Source organism: Tenrec ecaudatus, chromosome 10, assembly GCF_050624435.1.
Source record: "Tenrec ecaudatus isolate mTenEca1 chromosome 10, mTenEca1.hap1, whole genome shotgun sequence".
In the NCBI taxonomy this organism is placed as follows: Eukaryota; Metazoa; Chordata; class Mammalia; order Afrosoricida; family Tenrecidae; genus Tenrec; species Tenrec ecaudatus.
In genome coordinates, this window is record NC_134539.1 from 109,129,895 (window position 1) to 109,148,015 (window position 18,121).

At 53.1% G+C, this 18,121-nt stretch overlaps 1 protein-coding gene across 1 annotated transcript; it reads left to right on the top strand.

The window, feature by feature from the left end:
- The first annotated feature begins 9,171 nt into the window (after positions 1-9,171).
- Positions 9,172-17,882, top strand: CCDC92B (coiled-coil domain containing 92B). The gene is made up of 3 exons (XM_075559234.1): positions 9,172-9,325; positions 13,336-13,383; positions 17,269-17,882. The coding sequence occupies exons 1-3, from the start codon at positions 9,196-9,198 to the stop codon at positions 17,880-17,882; spliced, it is 792 nt and encodes a 263-aa protein (XP_075415349.1). The 5' UTR covers positions 9,172-9,195.
- Positions 17,883-18,121: the final 239 nt, after the last annotated feature.

Genomic DNA, 18,121 nt, shown 5'->3' on the forward strand with positions numbered 1-18,121 from the left:
GTGAGCTTCCAAGACTTTCACCAAAGCCTGCATAGCAGATATCAGTGGTGGAGACAAGAGGTTGGAGGCCTCTCTGGAAAGTTATTCCAGGGGAACAGGGCAAGCAAGGAGTATTTGCCTGTCAGGACAATGGTGGAGGGGCCACCCCACTCCCTAAATATGACTCCTCTCAGTCCCTTCCTCCGGTCCCTCAAAAATGAGGAGAGAGTGACTTAGGAAGAGGGAACTCTGAGTCACCTGCCACTTTCAAAATGCCCCCTGGGCATTATGCCATTACCAGTGTGAATGTCTAATGGTCACTACTCAGAATGTGCTAGGCACTGTTCTAAGCACTTTATACGTTTTAATTCTCTTTTGTCTCGTGATGATCCAAAGATCCTATGTGTTACATTAAAAACAAAACAAACAATACCTATTGCGGTAGATTCCTACACACAGGCATACTGTCGGTAAAGAGGACCGAGGCTCAGGATGAAGCGAGGTAGTGCAGGGCCCAAGCAGCCTGCCTCAAGCAGTAGGCCTCTGCAAAGGGACCAACAGCAGTGCCCTGCTCTTGACCTAGACTTCACGGAGCTCGAGGGTCTCTCACAGGAGAAAGGGGGATGGTATTACCAACGGGGGCCCAGAGAGCTGATGTGATTCGCGCCCCCCCCCCGCCCCCACGAAGGTCACACAGCCAGTGAGAGGTGTGGGTGGCTTTCCAGCGTCTAGAGGCAGGTCTTCTGCCTCCAGGGCTGCAGGCTCCCCCGCTCCCCAGGTGCAAGCTCGGCTCCTCTTCGCAGGCGGAGGGCCGGCGGAGGGCGGAGCGCAGCGGGGCCTGCCCGTCTGGGCGCTGTCCGCGGTGCTGATCCGCCCGCCGCGCCCTTGCTCGCCAAGTCGCCGGCGGGTTTCCCGAGATCCCCTTCCCGCTCTCAGCCAAAGCCAGCCCCTCCAGGCCGGCAGCCCGCCGGGGTCCTCAGACCCGGCTCCCGTGGACTCCCGGGGGCTCCCGGGGCTCCCCCTCCCCCGATCGCACGCCGCCAACCTCCCCTCCCCCCCGCCCCGCCCACGGCCCCTCCCCGCCTGCCCCAGGTCCCGCCCCTCCCCCCTTATCTTTCCCTCCCCCCCGCCCCCCTCCAACTCGTTCGCTAGTTCCGGTCACGTTGCTGGGTGTTTACGCCTCGCGCCCGCCCCGAAGCCCCCCTCGGCGCCCCGGAGCCCCCAGGAGCCCCGGCCCGACCGCCCCGCAGCCTCGCAGCAGCTGATGGCGCCGCAGCCGGGGCGGGCGCTGCGGAACCCGGGGCGCAGCTAGCGCCTGGGGAGAGCGCCTCCCCCACCCAGCCCGGCCCGGCCCGGCTCAGGGCCCGCCAGCCGGCCCATCGCTCCCTCGGGTGCCCAAGGTGAGGAGGACGGTGGGAGTGGGAGGGGAACCCCGGGGTGGCCCCAGGTGGGGAACCGCGGGGCCCGAGCTCCAGCTCCCCCGGGAGAGCTGGCGCGGGGCTGGGCACCTCAGCGCGCGGGAGGCGGACAGGACCCGCGGGCTGCTGGCAGAAGTTGTCCGCCGCCGCCGGGCGCCCGGCCCCACTGGACCCAGCTGTCAGCCCAGAGCGGCTAGAGGTCGAGCCCCCACCCCCACCACGCACCTTTCCTACTGCCTGCCTTGCCAGGTCCTCCCTGTACCCCTCCGGGTCTCCATCTCCGCCTCTGCCTTCTGTGGGAAGCATATTCGATGCATAATCAGGGCAGAACATCAAGACTGAGGGCGTGGGAGACTCCGTTGCCCAGGCCCCCCACTCCCATGTGCCTAGGTCCTCAACTTTGTTGAGGTTGGGGTTTCTGGGATCTTCAGGAGGAGCAGGACAGCTATAGCCAAGTGGTATAGGGGAGGTGGGAGAGGCCCTGGAGTGGTTAGGGGACCCAATTCTTAGGGAATGTGACCCCACCACTGGCCAGGTGGCACTACTTTGAAGGCAGAATGCCCAAGATTGTCAAGGACTGACTCCTTGTCCCCAATTCGTATCCCCAGGAGAATCATGGGCTAGGGGAGGGAGAAAGAGGATCACTAGTTTTCTTAAAACAAATACTTACTTGCCCAATGATTCCCAGGAAGATTCAACTCATTCTATCTTCACCAACATTCCTCCGGACTTCTTCCCTGCCAGGGAGAAAGGCTGCCCTCAAGAAGCTTATGGCTCAGAGCAGAGACCAGGCACTCTCATGCATGTGCACACAGGCACACAAACACACACACATTCAGAGCCAGGTGTGATACTCAGCAGAAGGCGGTGTGGGAGCTGTCACCTCTATTCCCACAAACTGCCTGGGGAACAGAGGTGCGAGAGCAACTCCAGCTGGCTTCCAGATCAGAATGGGCTTGGTGCGAGCGTAGCCTTTGAGCAGGGCCTTGAAGGTCAGGTTTCCTGGGGGAAGGGCATATTAAGTAAAGGGGATGTCTGCCAGTACAGGGAGAGTTTGTCGGGGAGCCATCAACGTGTAGAACCTAGAAGAGGGACAGCCCAGACTGCCAATTCAGGTTGCTTTTTACCTTATGAAGGTCCTTCCATACCAGGGCCAGTACTCACTAGGTGTTCCTCATTACCAGGCACTGTAGTAGTGTGTACTGGTCAGATGGCCCGAACCCCTTTGAGCCTCTGTTTCCTCCTCTATGGTGAGGAAATAATCCTAGCACCTTCAGTGTAGGGTGGTTGTAAAAGTAAATGAGTTAATATATGCAAAATGCTTAGAAGAGTGTCAGTCATTTGGTATCATCATTATAAATTATAATATAATAATAATCCTTTTTAGATTTTTTAGATTCTGTTCTATGATAGAATCGTTATTTGGTTGCATATGCTTATTATTTGTAAATAGACCTATTAATCCCACATAGTAAGGTATAGTATCTTATTAATAATTATCCTATTACAGGAACATATTACTATCATAAATCATTTTAACTGCATGTCTGAGGCAGGGTTCTGGAGATCCTGCACCCCTTCTCCATCTTGCCCAAGTCTACAGAGCACAAAGACTTTTTAAAAAGTCAAGCATATATTAATTAATTTATTTATCTGTTTATTCATTTCTTTGCTGTCCTATCTGATGCACCTGTCCTGGCTAGAAGAATGGAATAAAAACAATTTAACAGTCTCCTTAAAAGGAGAAGGCATACTGATGTGGGCATTGACCGTTCAGGACAGTGCAAAGATATTTGTTAATTTTTGATAAATATTGACCATTCCAAACTAAAGAAACAAGAAGGGTAAAATTGAAACTGGGCTAAGAGAAACAGGTAAGAGGTGAGAGCAGTGAACACTGGGAACTCTGAGCTACAGAAAGCAAGAGGCCCAAGCTTCTAGCTCATTTCCAGTCTAGAAGAATTGGGGGCAAGATGAAGGAAGGGTCGGAAGGCAGGCTTTTAAAAGGAGCTTTCAGACTTTTGGTTAGCAGAGCTTTCTCTGTGATGAACCATGTATGCATAAACACAACACAGAATGAAAGAAGAAAAACAAAAGAGCTTTCTGCCCTGCCTTCCCCGCCCCACCCCACCCCCTTTCCCATGCTAGTATCTCAGAGCGCTCTACAGAGGTCCATGGAGCAGAGTGGGAGAACCACTGGTTCAGTTGGTGCTAAAGGCCCCTCTGAGCCCTGTGGTGTGCTGTGATTCTGTACTTCCTGTGGCTCTCTCAACCCAAGGAGCTCTGGTGGGGTCGTGGGTTTCACATTGGCCAGCTAACCACAAGGTCGGCAGTTCAAATCAACCAGCTGTTCTTTGGGAGATCGAGGCCAAATCAACCAGCTGTTCTTTGAGAGATCGAGGCTGAAGCTTTCTGCTCCCATAAAATTTTTCACAAACCCACAGGAGCAGTTCTACCCATGCCCTGCAGGGTAGCTGTGACTTTGGTTTGGGTTTGGTTGCAACTCAAAGAGGTAGAATTTTTCCAGCCAACTATGTGTGTGGCCCCCTGGAAGCTGCAGAGAAGTTCCTGGGTAGCGTAAATAAGGAAATGCTGAGCTACTTACCAAAAGGCTGACCATTCAAACCCACTCAAAGACACCTCAGAAGAAAGATGGACTTCCAAGAGGACCGCACCCTGCGAAGCTCTCTGACACACATGGGTTTCCCCATTATTTTGAAGTTGGTTTGTTGACAGCTGCTACTGGTAGCATATGGACATGGGAGACAACTCCATTCTCCCACTTTCTGAGTCGGCCGTAGACAGATAGCTGGGAAGGAAGTGGGCATTCAGAAGCTCCAAGGAGACAAACAGGTGGGTGGGCTGTTTTCAGGGGTCAGGAGCCCAGGCCTCAGGGAGTCAAAACAGTGCCAGGGTCAAGTCCCTGGGCATTGGCACCTTCTCTGTGCTTGGGAACTTACACACGTCTCTTTCCATCCTCAGCTCCTCTCAGGGAAAAATATGTTTAAGTGTCAGGCACTTGAGACGCATGTCCAAAGTGCTTGGAGCTGGATCTTTAATCTGTGAGCGCAGTGTGACAGGCGCACCCCGCTCCCTTTTGATGACGGGTTGTTGTTTTTTGAAAGGACAGTTTTTGTGGTCGTTTTCCAATCAAGCTAGGAAATTAACACAAAGAAGAACTAGGACCAGGAAGAGGAGGCGGGAAGCAGACACAATGCCGCCCATGAGGCGGTCAGGACATTGGACAGAGGCAACTGTCACTTCACTGAGCCCATTGAGCCACGAGGCTGTGCCTCTAGGATTGGGTTTGGGGAGAGAAAGGAGGAGCTGATCCTCCTGCCCTTCAACCTGGACCAAGGCCTCAGCCATGAGCCTCCGATGGCAGCAGGTTTCTGATCTGAAAAGGGACAGTTCCCTGTCTTGGGCCTTCTGAAGAGCTTATTCCTAGCCACCCAGATAGATGAGTGTTGTCCCTTGTCAGCTCCCCTACCCCCACTTCACTTCACAACCTCCCCCCAAAACAAAACTAAAGAATGTCTAAGACAGAACCTTTGCCAAGCGTCTTGGTGACCCAAATTCCTGCTCCGAGGAGAGCAGCCTGCCTACTTGGAAGCCAACCCTCGGGTCTTTCCGGGAGGGTTCGGAAACAGCTGGTTGGCTCTGCTTCTCGCGGTGGCCAGGGTCCAGTCTCAAGGGCTGTGTGGGGAAGCCTTTTCCTCTTCAGAAACATGTGCATTTCAGCAGCTGGGAGCAGATATTGTCTCTCTTCATCTAACAAAGCACAGTCTTCATTCCCCGCAGGTGCACACACAGCAGACAGGCATGGAAGAAAAGCAAAAAAACTACCCACCCACCCACCAACCACACACACACACAGTAGACACACACAGAGGCATCTGCATCCCATGAGACCAAAACTAAGGCTTTAGCACACGCTACAGACACATGCATCCCGACACAAACATGGGTACCGCAGATATGCAGCTTTCCTGTTTCTCCAGAGTTATGCACAGTCTATTCTACCTGGTAGACATCTATCCCTCCTTGTTTGAGATCTCGGGGGCATGTCTGACCTACCATGTCTCAGTCTGGATCTTGCCCTTCCTGCTAATCAGCGCCTCCCTCAGTCTGCCCCATCTCCACCAATTCGCTGAGTCGGGCACTCTGCCAGTGTGCTAGGTGCCAGGGAAGAGGAGGAAGCAAAGCAAAGTCCTTGATCTGATGTTGCTAACAATCTAGCAGGGGAGACAGACAATAAACAAAAATGTAATATGCACACATGGCAAGAGAGAGTGTGCAGATTGAAGGAGTGGAGAACGAGAAGGAATTCTGTTTTGAAGACTGTAGCCAAGGAAGGGCCCGAACAAGGGAAGAGTTGAGTAAAGAGTCTTGAATAAGGGGAAGAACAGGCCATGAGAGTGTGTTGGCGGAAGGCATTCCTGGCAGAGGAAGGCAGCATGTCCCAAATTCCTGAGACAAGAGTGTGCTCAGCCTATTCAGAACCAACAAGGAATTCTGAGTGGCTGGCAAGGAGCCAGCAATGAGGGAGAATGGTAGAAACTGGTATATCGAGGGAGCCAAGGGTAGATCGTGTGGCACTTTGCAGTTGGAGGACTTTGAGTGGAGAGTTGGAGACATATTCCAGGTGTCTCTTTGATAGAGGAACTCTGACTGCTTCCTGGAGACTAGGAGACAAGCGTGGAAGTGGGAAGCCAATTAGCAAGCTCCGGCAAGAGGTGGCTGGCTTGGATGAGAATGGTTTCACCGGCGAAAGTGGGAGGTGATTGGATTGGGGGTGTTTCGGGGAGGTAGAGCCCCCAGAATTTGCAGATGGGTTTGCAAAAAGAAAGACAAGTATCAAGATGACTTCCAAGCCTTTGGTCTTAACAACTGTCGTGCTCACTAGCGCTGCTATCAAGTCGAGACTGATCATAGCAACCCCATAGGACAGAATAGAACTGCCCCCCAGCAGTTCCCAAGACGAACTCTTGACGAGAATTGAAAGCCTCATCTTTCTCCCTCTGAGCAGCTGGTGGTTTTGAACTGTTGACCTGGCAGCTAGCAGCCCAACTCGTCATCTGCTACACCCCCAGGGCTCTGACCTGTGGTCGGAGGTAGGAGAGTGTTTTCACTCTCAAGTCTGCCTCGTGGAGGTGCCATCTGCAAACAGGAGAACTGAACTCCTTGAGATTTTCTTGGCCGTGAAGCAGGTCTTCCGACCGGGACCCTGCAACTCCTTGGAGTGCTTCAAATCAGCAATCTCGCGACTAGTAATGGAGCGCAAACCATTGGTGCCACCCGGGACCTAGAACTGGGCAAACAGCATTGTTGTCTATTGAGACACAATGGTGGTCACGAGCAGGTTAGCCAGAGGGAGAGCAAGCCCCCATATTGGGACTTGTAAGTTTGAGGGGCCTACTGCACATTGAAATGGAGGTAGCCATTCAGGATAGAGTTAGTTTAGGGGTCCAAAACAAAACAAAATGCACAAATGTGTGTTACATAATTGATGTATGTATGGATTGTGATAAGAGTTGTATGAACCCCTAATAAAATGATTTTTTTTTTAAAAAACGCCTCAGTGCCATCAACTCAATGGCAACTCATAGCGAGCCTGTAAGCCAGGTAGAACTGCCTGAGTGTTTGAGATTCTGTACGGGAATAGAAAGCCCCATCATCCTCCCATGGAGCAAATTGATGATCTTTTGGTCACAGGCCAACTCGCCACCACGACCCCACCAGGGCTCCAGTTTAGGATTCAGACAATATTTTCAGATATGAGATTGGATGAAAATATCTAGGGAGCGATTATAAGCAGATCCAACATGAAAGGGATGTCATCCGAAAGGTGGGACCCTAAGGGTAGATCCAGGAAATGCATCTTCATGCTTCTGTTGACCAAGCCAGAAGACGACAGGCGTCTTGGCCATTCCCCATCCCTTCTGCATGGTCTAGTCCTGTTCACTCCCAAGGTCTGCTGATTCTGCCTCCACAATACATCCGGAGCTTCTTTCTATCCATCTTGACCTCCATCATCTGGTCCAGGCTACCGTCATCTCATACTCTGACCAGTGAAACTTCTCCCAGCTGACTTCCCCTTATCTTCTGAATAACATACTTACTTGTTGGTATTGTGAGGAGCCGAGATGGCATAGCAGGTTACGTGTTGTGCTGCTAACTTCAAGGTCAGCAGTTTGAACCTACCAACCATTCCACAGGAAAAAGATGAGGATTTCTGTTCTTATAAAGAGCTACAGCCTTGGAAACCCACAGGGGCAGTTCTGCCCTGTTCTAGAGGGTCACTCTGAGTTGGAAATGACTCAATGGCTCTGAGTTGAGTGTTTGTTTTGTTTGTTTGTTTTTAGTATTAGGAACCTTCTTTGGAGTCAAAATACTTGGTTGGAGTCTTGGATCTGGCACCACTTAGTGCCCATGTGAACTGGCACAAGTTACTAAGTCCCAGAATCTCCGTTTCTTTTGAACATAGAAGATGTTCTGTTAGAAAGAGGAGACATGTTTAGAGTTCGCCACACATAGCAGATGATTCATAAAGGCCACAAGCCAAAGGACCACCTCCTGCTGAAATGGAAACCCTAATTGGTCAGACTGCAGAGGTCAGGGGCTACCAGGAAAAGGAGCCCAAAGGGGAGTCTACAAGTATTACCTACTTGGTAGACTCTGCTCGATGTGACCCTACGAATAAAAACCTGGATTTATAGAGACTTATGTGGAAACCATGGAGGGGATCATGTACTGAACAGATCGATTCAGCCAGCTGCCTTTCATCTTCCACTGGCCAGAGAATTCATGGGGCAGGGAAGGGCCAGCCAGCCAGCCGGCCGGCCGGCCACCATGGAGTCAGTTCTGACATACAGCAGCTCCATAGGGCAGAGGAGAACTGCCCTTAGGGCTTCATTGAAGGCATTGTGTCTGCACCATAGGCTCCAGGAGCCTGGGTCTCTGCTTGTACTTTTCCAGGTTCCTATCACACAGAGACCTCTGGGCAGAGGGTTGATAGGCAGGTTGGAGACCGAGACCATCATCAGAGTGGGGATACAGGCTCAGCGATGCACACCTCCCCTCCCTCCATGGGGCCCACTGCATTAGTCCCCCAGTCACCTCTCCTCATTCCTCAGTCCTAGTCAGACCCACCAGAACCTCCCCCTCTGGGCTACAGAACTGGGGAGAACTCAGAGCCTGGGTTGGGAAGAAGTCAGAGAAATGGACTTGAAACTGAGAGGGCTGGACACCAACCAACCATGCAGGCAGCCCTGCCACAGGTGGACATCCTTGCGCTTGGATGTTTTCAGCACATCTGAGCTGAGAGGGGCAGGGTTCGTTGACTCCCCTACCTTATCATTCTGCCCAGGAGAGCACTGCGCTGAGAGCCCAGAGTGGGAAAGTGTCTGCCCAGAGCCAGACAGCTGGTGAGAAGCAGCCTCGAACCCACGTCTTGTGTCTCTCTCTTTACTGACTTTGCTGCCTGCTATGTCTTCCTTGCGGGGAGTAGAAGAGACTGAAAGTACAGGGGCTCAGAGGACTGAGGTTACTTCCCTCTGGGCCTCCCCTCCATCATCTGGTCAATGGGCACAAAGATGCTTTCCTCTCGGCACACCCACTTGTTCAGGCAGCTTCGGGGACTTAATTGGAGAAATGACAGCAGCGTCAAAATGGTCTAGCCCATGACCTCCAAGTGGAGGAGACCCTCAGGGACCCGGGGGTGGGGCAGGGCAGACATCCCAGAAGATGTGGCTTCACCTTGTCATCCTCCCCAGGTGGGGACCAGGCCTGGGTTGCCATGGATACCACATCCCTGGAGCATCAGATCCAGAGCGTGCAACGCCACATCAGCTTCCTGAAAAAGGAGCAGATGGCCCTGCTGCGTGACCTGCACCTGGAGATCCTGAGGCTGCAGAAACGCTGCTCAGGTGAGGCCAAGAGATGGGCCAGGTCGGTGTGGTGGGGAGGGGCCACTGTCCTTGACACTGTCTAAGCACAACAGCCCTGGCAAAGGGGGGCTTGTCACCCTTTTTGTTTTCCTGGATGGGGAAACTGAGATTTGGAGACATGTCCAGTAAGAGTTTCAGGGCAAAGGGGACCTTTGTCGGGGAAAACCTGGAAACTACACACTGGGAATTTCGGCCCTTTTCTAAGTAAGCGCTCAGTGAGCTGCTCCCAGGCCGCGGAGACACTCACCAACTAGCACGTAATATTAAAACACGACAGAAAGCAGAGGGCCCACCCGAGAGTTTGTGGGTCGTGGGTCCAGCTTGAGGAGTGGGTGCTGGAGGCGGAGCCCCAGGCCGGAGTCCTTAAGCTCCTTAAGGATGAGTGAGACCTGAGGGGTAGATGGGGATGCCAAACGCGTTCCAAATGAAAGGCCCCCTGTGACAAAGGGCCAGGAGGCAGGAAACCAGAGCTGGTGACAAGTTCTACAAGCTGGTTAAGAGGTAGCTTAGAAGACTGAGGAGAAATACAGTCAGCCTGTGGAACGTCTTGACAAATAACAGGATAGCTGAGGAATTCGGCCTGTCCTCCTTAGTGAAGAAGGCGCCCTGGTGGTGGAGTGGTTGTGCATTGGGCTGCTAACCTCAAGGTCCCCAGTTCCAAGCCACTAAGCACTCCAAGGGAGAAGGACAGGACTTTCTACTCCCTTTAAGAGTTATAGTTAGGTGGAGAGCAGATGTTTTGAGAACGATGAGGGCAATGAATGTACAAATGCGCTTTACACAACTGATGTGTGTATGGATTGTGATAAGAGTTGTATGAGCCCCTATTCTAAAAATTAATTAATTTTAAAAAGGAAATGAATGCAAAGAAAAAAGAAATAGACGTTTGAAAAATTAAAAGATAAAAAGACCAAAAAAAAAGAGTTTTAATTTTTTTAAAAAGAGAGAGTTGTAGTCTTTGAAGCTCACAGGGGCAGCTCCACCCTGTCCTATAGGGTCACGATGGCAGTGAGTTCGGTTTGCTTTTGTCCTCGGTGGCGGGGAGCCCCAGAAGGTTCGTGAGTAGCACAGGGGCAGCTAGTCAACACTGTGCTACGTTCAGAAACGCATTCTGGCAGTTGTATGGAAGGTGACTTGGTGGGAGAGGGAGGCAGCGAGACTATTGACAGAGCAGAGATGGAGGAACGGCAAGGAGAGGACCAGTGGGAAGCTGATTGCATTGGTGAACAGGGCAGAGAGAGCAACCAAAGAGGAAGCTAACTCCCAGGCCTGACCTTTGCCCTTGACCTCAGTCCCCAGTTGCCTGGGCCTCTCAGAAGCTTGCCGCTGACGGAAGTTCCCCTCCAGGCTGAGTCGTCCCAAGCGCAGGCTTTATGGAGGTTTCTGTGCTTTAGGTGAAGGCTTACATAGCAATTAGTGCTCCAGTCAATAATTCATGTACAAATTGTGACAAGTGCAGGCTTTTGAGCCAGTGACTCAGAGAATGCCCCAGCTGGGAGGGCCCTACCCCTTCATTATACAAAGAGGTAAACTGAGAGCCACAGAGCGACGTAGTGCAGTGTGTTAGTATCAGAGTCAGAATTAGAACCCAGAGCTCCAGATTCTCAGTCCTGTGGCCTCTGCAGCTTTCTGGACATCTTTTCCCTGAGATGCCCAGACCTCCACCCTCAGGCCCCTTGCAGCCCCTGAACATGGGAAAGTCCCTCCTCCACAGAAGGAAACTGAGGCCTACAGGAACTGAGCCATCGGCCTGTCTTCTCTCACGGTGGCCTGAAAAGCCAGTAGTCCTGACTCTCAGCTACCACTGCCTCCACCAACTCCATACAGAGGTTCGACTGCCACGGCCCAAGTTCAGGCTCCTCACAATCTCCCCAAAGCCTGGGTGGCTGCAGAGGCCAGCGCAGGGGGCAGGGATGGCCCTCCCTGACTCCGGACTCCCTCCTGCTCGGTGCCACCTTTTCATTACAATCACCACAGTAAGGGAAGATCCCAGCTGGGAACGCTGCGATCCTATTGCTCTTCCTCTGATCTCTTTTTGCATCGGGCTCCTTCCAAAGACCTGAATCCCTCTCCCGAGACGCAGGCCAGGATGCCCCAGGAAAGTATAACCCCAGACAGTGTGGGCCTGCAGCTTGTGGGTTATTGATTACGGAGATAAAAATAACCCTGGGCCGGGCTGGAGCTGCCACTCTTGGGGCTAAATGGCTAAATAAGGCCCTCCCTCCAAGGGGTGGGGGAGCCAGGAGGGGAAGGGAGAAGAACAAAGAAGATCAGGGGAGAAGTCTCTTGAGGGACCTAGAGGCTAGGAGAGGAGGGCTAGTGTAGGAGCCTAGGGAAAACCTGCGGAAGCCGGTGAGGGCTAAGCACTAAGGGTCTGGAGGCTGCGTGGATCCTTCAGAACTGCCCCCTTGTGTCCATGCAGCCGTGGGCCCAGCTGCCCGCTGACTTTCTCTAATATTCTTCTAGGCAACAGCTACCCCTCCCCGCTCCACAGTCAAGTCCTGTTTTGTCCCCACTTATCAGATGAGAAAACAGAGGCTCAAAGAAGCACCCAAGGCCACACTGCTAGTGTCTCTGGCTGGAAAACAGGCAGGGAAATTTGATGGGTAGGGGAGTTCAGATCCCTTCTGCCCCCTTACTCTCAACCTAAAACCTCTGGTTCAGGCTGAGGAGAAAACAGCCCCTGAGGAGTTGGGGGCAGGGCCAAACTCAAGGTCCCATGGGTTACATCTTAGAGCCTTGGATCTGGGGCCAAGATAGTCCCAGGAAGCCCACAGGGTCCCCAGGGAGGGGGTTCAGGCTCCGGTCACAGCCCCAGGCTCCCAGAGTGCCGTTTCCTAGCAATCTGGGCCTCCCCAGCGACAGCACCTCTAGAAGAACCTCCTCTGCCCCACCCTAACCCCCACCCCCAGTCTTTAGAAGATGCCAAGAAGGGCAGCAGGGAAAGGTCACCCAGAAGGCCTCTGGGCTAGTCCTGGCCGTAGGGTGTAGTGGGTGGTGACCCAGAGATGCACTGACCCCCACTACATCACCACCACCAAGTTCACAGCTTCTTCTCTTGGGCATGGGGGTGAGAGGCCCTAAGTAGGTCTCTGTCACAGCTTCTGTGTCTCCTGGGCTCCCTCCTGCCTTTTCCCACCCTCTAGCCCCCATGGAGTTGGGGAAGTAGGGTTGGGCATTTTGAGGAGGGGGCCGTTCTGAGTGCTAGAGAGTGGGGACTTTGAGGGGAACAGGCAGATGGGTGGGTCTGTGCCACATAACCTGGGGAGGAGATGGCTCCTCTGTCTGCAGGGACTGCCCGCCCTCTTCAGTTGCAAGCCCAGCGTGGGTGCAGGTTTCGCCCACCAGGTGGTGCTGTCCTCCTCAAAGCACCTCGCCCTCCTCTGCAGAACACCTGTCTGCCAAGGGCAGGGCTGATGTGCGCAAAATAGCAGACAGATACAGCAGTGCTGCCCAATGAAACTGTAAAACAGGCCCGTTTAAGTTGGCCACAAGCCACCCCTCTGAGTTCTCCTCCAGTGCCCCCCAGCATCTCTAAGACCCCAGCTTCCCCAAGCTCCCTCTCTTCTCATCCATCAACCAAACACTAAAGGGTCAGTGCCCCACACAAGAAGGGGCTTACCGAATCTGAATGTTCTGTTCGGTTCTGCAATGCTGGTGATGATAGATACTTGCATACCACCCTGGAATGGGGATCTCTCTCTCTCTCTCTCTCTCTCTCTCTCTCTCTCTCTCTCTCTCTCTCTCTCACACACACACACACACACACACACACACACACACACACACTCACCCCTTGTGGTGAAAAGAGGGCTGAGCTTAGACACCAGCAGACCAGGGGCTCATCTCTTCACCTTTCCATATGATTGCTCCACCTCCTTTTTGCCTCTGTGATTTATGTATTTCATTTATTTATAAATCATTTTCTTGGGGGTTGCCACTTTTACCGAACACACACAACTGGCCTTTCTTCTTTTCTCCTCCCCCAGAACTGACCCATGATCTGGAGATGAGAGAGGCCCAATCTCACCAGCAAGGTAAGAGAAGGACTGCTGGTGGGGCAGTACCGCAGGGAATCGAGCAAGTCCTTTCCCCACCACCTAGTCGGAGCCAAGCCTTCTTGCTTCCTGGCCTAGACTGGGGACAGTCACTCGTTGGCGTGGGCAGTAGAACACAGGTTGGATGTCACACACTCCCCTGCCCACTGAGCTGGGGTCAGCAGGGTGACCTTGCCCGTAGTGGGAAACTTGTACCATTATATACATACAGACTCTGTATCCAAGTGTCTGTTCAAAGGAAAAAATGAAAGTAGGAACGGATTGGCCATGTAACACACACACACACACACACACACACACACACACACGGAAATGCATGACTTCTTGCCATTGTAAAAAAAATCTCCCCAAAATATTAGCTCACAGAGTATGAACTTCACCCATAAAATGGTGATGAAAGAATTTCTGCATGGTTGAGATCTTTTGTCACTGAATAAAAGGTTCTCTGGGAACCAGGACTGAGTGTTACCCATTGTCTCCATTGCCTGCCATGGAGTGGCGCTCACTTATTGTTTAAGGTGTGGTGGCCATACCCACATTAGTGTGTGGCAGCAACCCCACATTGCCGCCAAGGCTCCACACTAACAGGTAAACCACTTAACTGAAGGGTGGGTGTGGTCCTAGCAGACGGAGCCATGGTGGAAGTTAACAGATGGCCAGGTGCCACAGGGAACACTGGCCCAGGGGACTTTTGAGGCCTGGTCCAACGCTGCACTTCTTAGATTCCTCTGCGTGTCTCCTGTGTAGACACAGAGGAGAAGACAAATGGGAATAAATGCATTCTTTCCCTCGAAGGGGGTACGATGTTTCCCTAATTACAGGGGCGGGGGGGTGGGGACTTCAAAAGATTCGTGGGAAAATGAAGTTATCTTCCAGTTCCATTTTCTTTCAATGGAATTTTCCAAGGAAGCTTTTTGACACTCCCTGGAATGTTCTAAGAAATAATGGTCCATGAGAGTTTCTGGGAACAACAAGGTGTTTTGTAAGTAAGTTTCGGAAACACCGCCTGCATAGCCTCCGCCCCTCGAAAGTTCTCAAGCAACACCAGCATGTGGGGGGGCTCTGAGAAGTCCTGCCATAAAAATCCTACCAAGTAAAAATAAAAATAAATCAATTTTTTAAAATACCACCAAGTAAATCAACAGCCTGGATACCTGGTTCAAACGAATGCTGGTGAAACTCCTTACCATGGTGAGAGAAGCCAAGGCCCAGGCTTGTCATGATTGCCATTGTCAGGTGCCATCTGTTAGAGGAAGCCAGCCTCTAACCACCGAGGGGTCTGTAGGCACAACTGTACAGTCGTAATACATAAAGAGTATAGTCAAGTCATAAGCAAGAGGAGGGATGGGAGAGAAAGTAAAATAAAGGCCTCAGACACATTTTGTGGTAGCATGTTTGCCTCTGGGAGGGCCATGATCTCAGCAGCTAGGCCCACGCAGAGAGAGAGTATATTTCTAAACAAGGTTTATATGTACTTAGGGGGCATGTAAGTGCCCCCATTACAGGTAATCACATACGTAACAGGAAGGTGCTGAGCTAGCCGAGATGGGCGGATCTTAGATTCAAGCTGGCAGCCTAACTTTGGTCATCCTTGAGTTGGCTTGACCTTGTCCACTATCCTTATCAGCAGGGAGTGGGCCCCACCTCCCGTGGGACAGACAGTAGGGTCTGACTGTTCTAAATGGCTGAATGCCCTCAGGGAGAAAACTTCAAAGCAGCCAACCACCCATCCCTGAGCTAGAAACAGCATCTTAGGCTTGACATATATTAGGGGTACAACCTGGGGAAAAACCCTTTTGCATCCCACACTGACAAGTCGACCTCACGCATCAGGACCCCATGTACGACAGAAGGAAACCCTGCTGGGTCCCAGGCCACCCCACCATGGTTAGGTCAGATCCCGCTGTAGCAACCCCCGGGGGTGTTCAGGCTCATAGCAGCTCTGCACACGACAGAAAACACCCTGCCTGGGCCTCTGCCATCCTCCCCCTTATGTGTTCACTGTGCACACTCTACACTTGTCAAAGCTCTCTTGGCACAGGGCTTTTGCACATGCTGTTGCCTCTCTCTGGAGTACCCACCCTTCCCTTTCTTTCTTTTAAAATTATGAATTGATTGATGGTTTACACAGAGTAGATCATCCATTCAACAGTTCGTCTAGATTTTGCTTCAACTCATCCAGGGTAGTCCCCGCAATGCACCATCCCTTCTCCAGCTTGCGCCTTGAGCCTCCTGTTCCATGTCGTCTTCTTTCCTTTAAACTTTGTCTTTGGGTAAATGCTGCCCCTTTTTGGTCTTAAAGGGATGATCATTTAATCATAGGGTAAGTTCGGTTCCAGACCTGAACTCACTAAGGGTCATAGGCTTGGGGGGTTCCACTGGTTTCTATCCAGCGAGTAAGTCTGGTCTCATATGGTTTGGGATTCTGCTCCACCTTTTTCTCTCTCTCTATCCAGGACCTTCTAGGTCAATGGTTCTCAACCATCCTAATGCCACAACCCTTTAACACAGTTCCTCATGTTGTGGTGACCCCAACCATAAAATCATTTTCGTTGCTACTTCATCATTGTAATTTTGCTACTGTTATGAATCGTCATGTAAAATCTGATATTCAGGATGTATTTTCATTGTTAAAATTTGAACATAATTAAACATAATTCAGGCATAGCGATTCATCACAAAACAGTATGTAATTTTATATTGTGAAATATTTGTGTCTTCCAATGGTCTTAGGAGATCCCTGGGAAAGGGTTGTTTAACTCCCAAAGGGGGTCCTGACCCACAGGTTGAGAACCGCTGTTCTATTGCGCCCCTTTTCAGAGGCAGTTGGGAACGGTAGGTGGGCACCATCTAGTTCTTCTGGTCTCAGGGTTCTGGAAACCGATGTTTGCATCCTTCCCTTCTTCACTGTCCTTTAGAATCTTAGCCCAGGTGTCCCTCCCCCCTGTAAACCCTCTCCTGTTTAGGTCGGGCTCTCCTGTTACAATGGTAACATTGTTTTAGGTCTTCCTGGTACTTGTTATAGGTGCAACCTCAGCTCGGACTCATAGCAACCCTACATAAGACAGAACAAAACAATGCCTGGTCCTCTGACGCCTCCATAATTGTTGCATCTGAGTCCACTGTTGCAGCCATTACGTCCATCCATCTCCTTGGGGGGGTCTTCCACTTTTTCACTGACCTTCTGCATTCCCAAGCATGACATCCTTTCCTACCAGCTGATCTCTCCTGAAGTCCAAAGCATGAGAGATAACGTCTCACCATCCCCGCTTCCAGGAAAATTCTGACAGGACAGATTTGTTCTTTTGGCAGCCTGTGATACTCTGGTTGTTCATCACCAACATAATTCAAATGCATCAGTTTCTCTCAGGCCTTGAGGTGCTTTGAGCAGGCAGCTGCTCCTCAGTAGTATTAACAGTGCCTTCCATGGGCGGGGCACTGACTATACCACACCATGTCCTGCCGCTATTCATAAGGTTTTCCACAAGTGGGCTGTCTCTTCCTCCTTCCACTGAAACCTGTCAACCATCGATGAGCCTGCTGCTGTTTGAAATACCGGTGCAACAGCTTCCACCATCAAGGGAACACAAAGGCCACCCCAGCGCAAGGCACTGACCGTGGGTTGCAAATAGTCAGGGATCGATCCCCATCTGTGGATTGAAGGCCACCTTCCCGAAGGGTTTTGCATGTAAGCTGAAACCCAAACAGGGTTGGTACAAGGGCACCCAAGGAAGCAACAGAAGGAAGGCCACTGTCGCTGAGGCCTGGGGAGTCTGGGTAGGCTCGCGAGGAGGCCATGCTTGCGGGGTGGCGGCACGGGGCTTTTGTGCGCGTTGTCCTAAGCCTCTCTCCTGCCCCTACCAGAGGCGGCGTCCCAGGAGCTGGAGAGCAAGTGCCGCGCGCTGGAGTCACAACTGGCCGAGCGGGCGGCGGCCAACGCGGAGCTGCGGCGGGAGGTGGCGCAGCGCGAGGTGCTCGTGTCCGCGCTGCGCGGCAGCCTGCGCGCCGAGGAGCGGCGCTTCCTGGAGGAGCTGCGCCGCCGCAGCCACCGCGCCACCGTGCTGGGCGCCGAGCTGCAGAAGCACACCGAGGCGGCCGCCTACCTCTCCTGCCAGCTGCACGCGGCGCGCCAGAGACTGCAGGCCCCGCGCCCGGGCCCCGCCGGGCCCGCCGCCGAGCCCCGGCCCCGCCGGCGCGCCCCGCGGGCCCGCCGTGCGCCCGCCGCCGCCGCCGCGGAGGCCACGGCCAAGGGCCCCGGCCGGGACTGGGCCCCCTGGGACCGCGCGACCGGCGCCCTGGACGACGCGGACGCCATGCCCGACCCCGCGCTCTTCCTCTGCGCCCGGAGGCCTCCGCGGCCCAGCGGCCGCAGCCCGCGCCCGCCGCCCCGCCAGGAGCCCCCGGACCTCGCCGGCCCGCACCCCGGGTCCTGCCGGAGCCCGCCCGCCGCGCCCAGTGCGCCCGGGGAGCCGGAGTAGGCGCGGGGCGAGCGGGCGTGCAGGCCGGAGGAAGCGGGGGTGAGGGTGTGGGACCCGGGACCCCGACGGGGACTCGGCTGTGCCCGGGTACCGCAGGCTGCGGGGTCCCGGGTCTAGGGACCCCAGGGATGGGCCCCAGCTCCACCTACACCCACTCCCGCGTCCAGCCCCCGCCTTTTGTATTTGGCTGTCTCCCGCGGGGCTGGGATTCCGCAGTCCAATTCGGATTCTCCCCACCG

Excerpts from the sequence above, each read along its gene's own strand:
- CCDC92B (XM_075559234.1), top strand. The coding sequence starts at position 9,196 with ATGGATACCACATCCCTGGAGCATCAGATCCAGAGCGTGCAACGCCAC. Across the intron at positions 9,326-13,335 it reads GCTGCAGAAACGCTGCTCAG|AACTGACCCATGATCTGGAG; the intron begins GTGAGGCCAAGA and ends CTCCTCCCCCAG. Across the intron at positions 13,384-17,268 it reads GGCCCAATCTCACCAGCAAG|AGGCGGCGTCCCAGGAGCTG; the intron begins GTAAGAGAAGGA and ends TGCCCCTACCAG.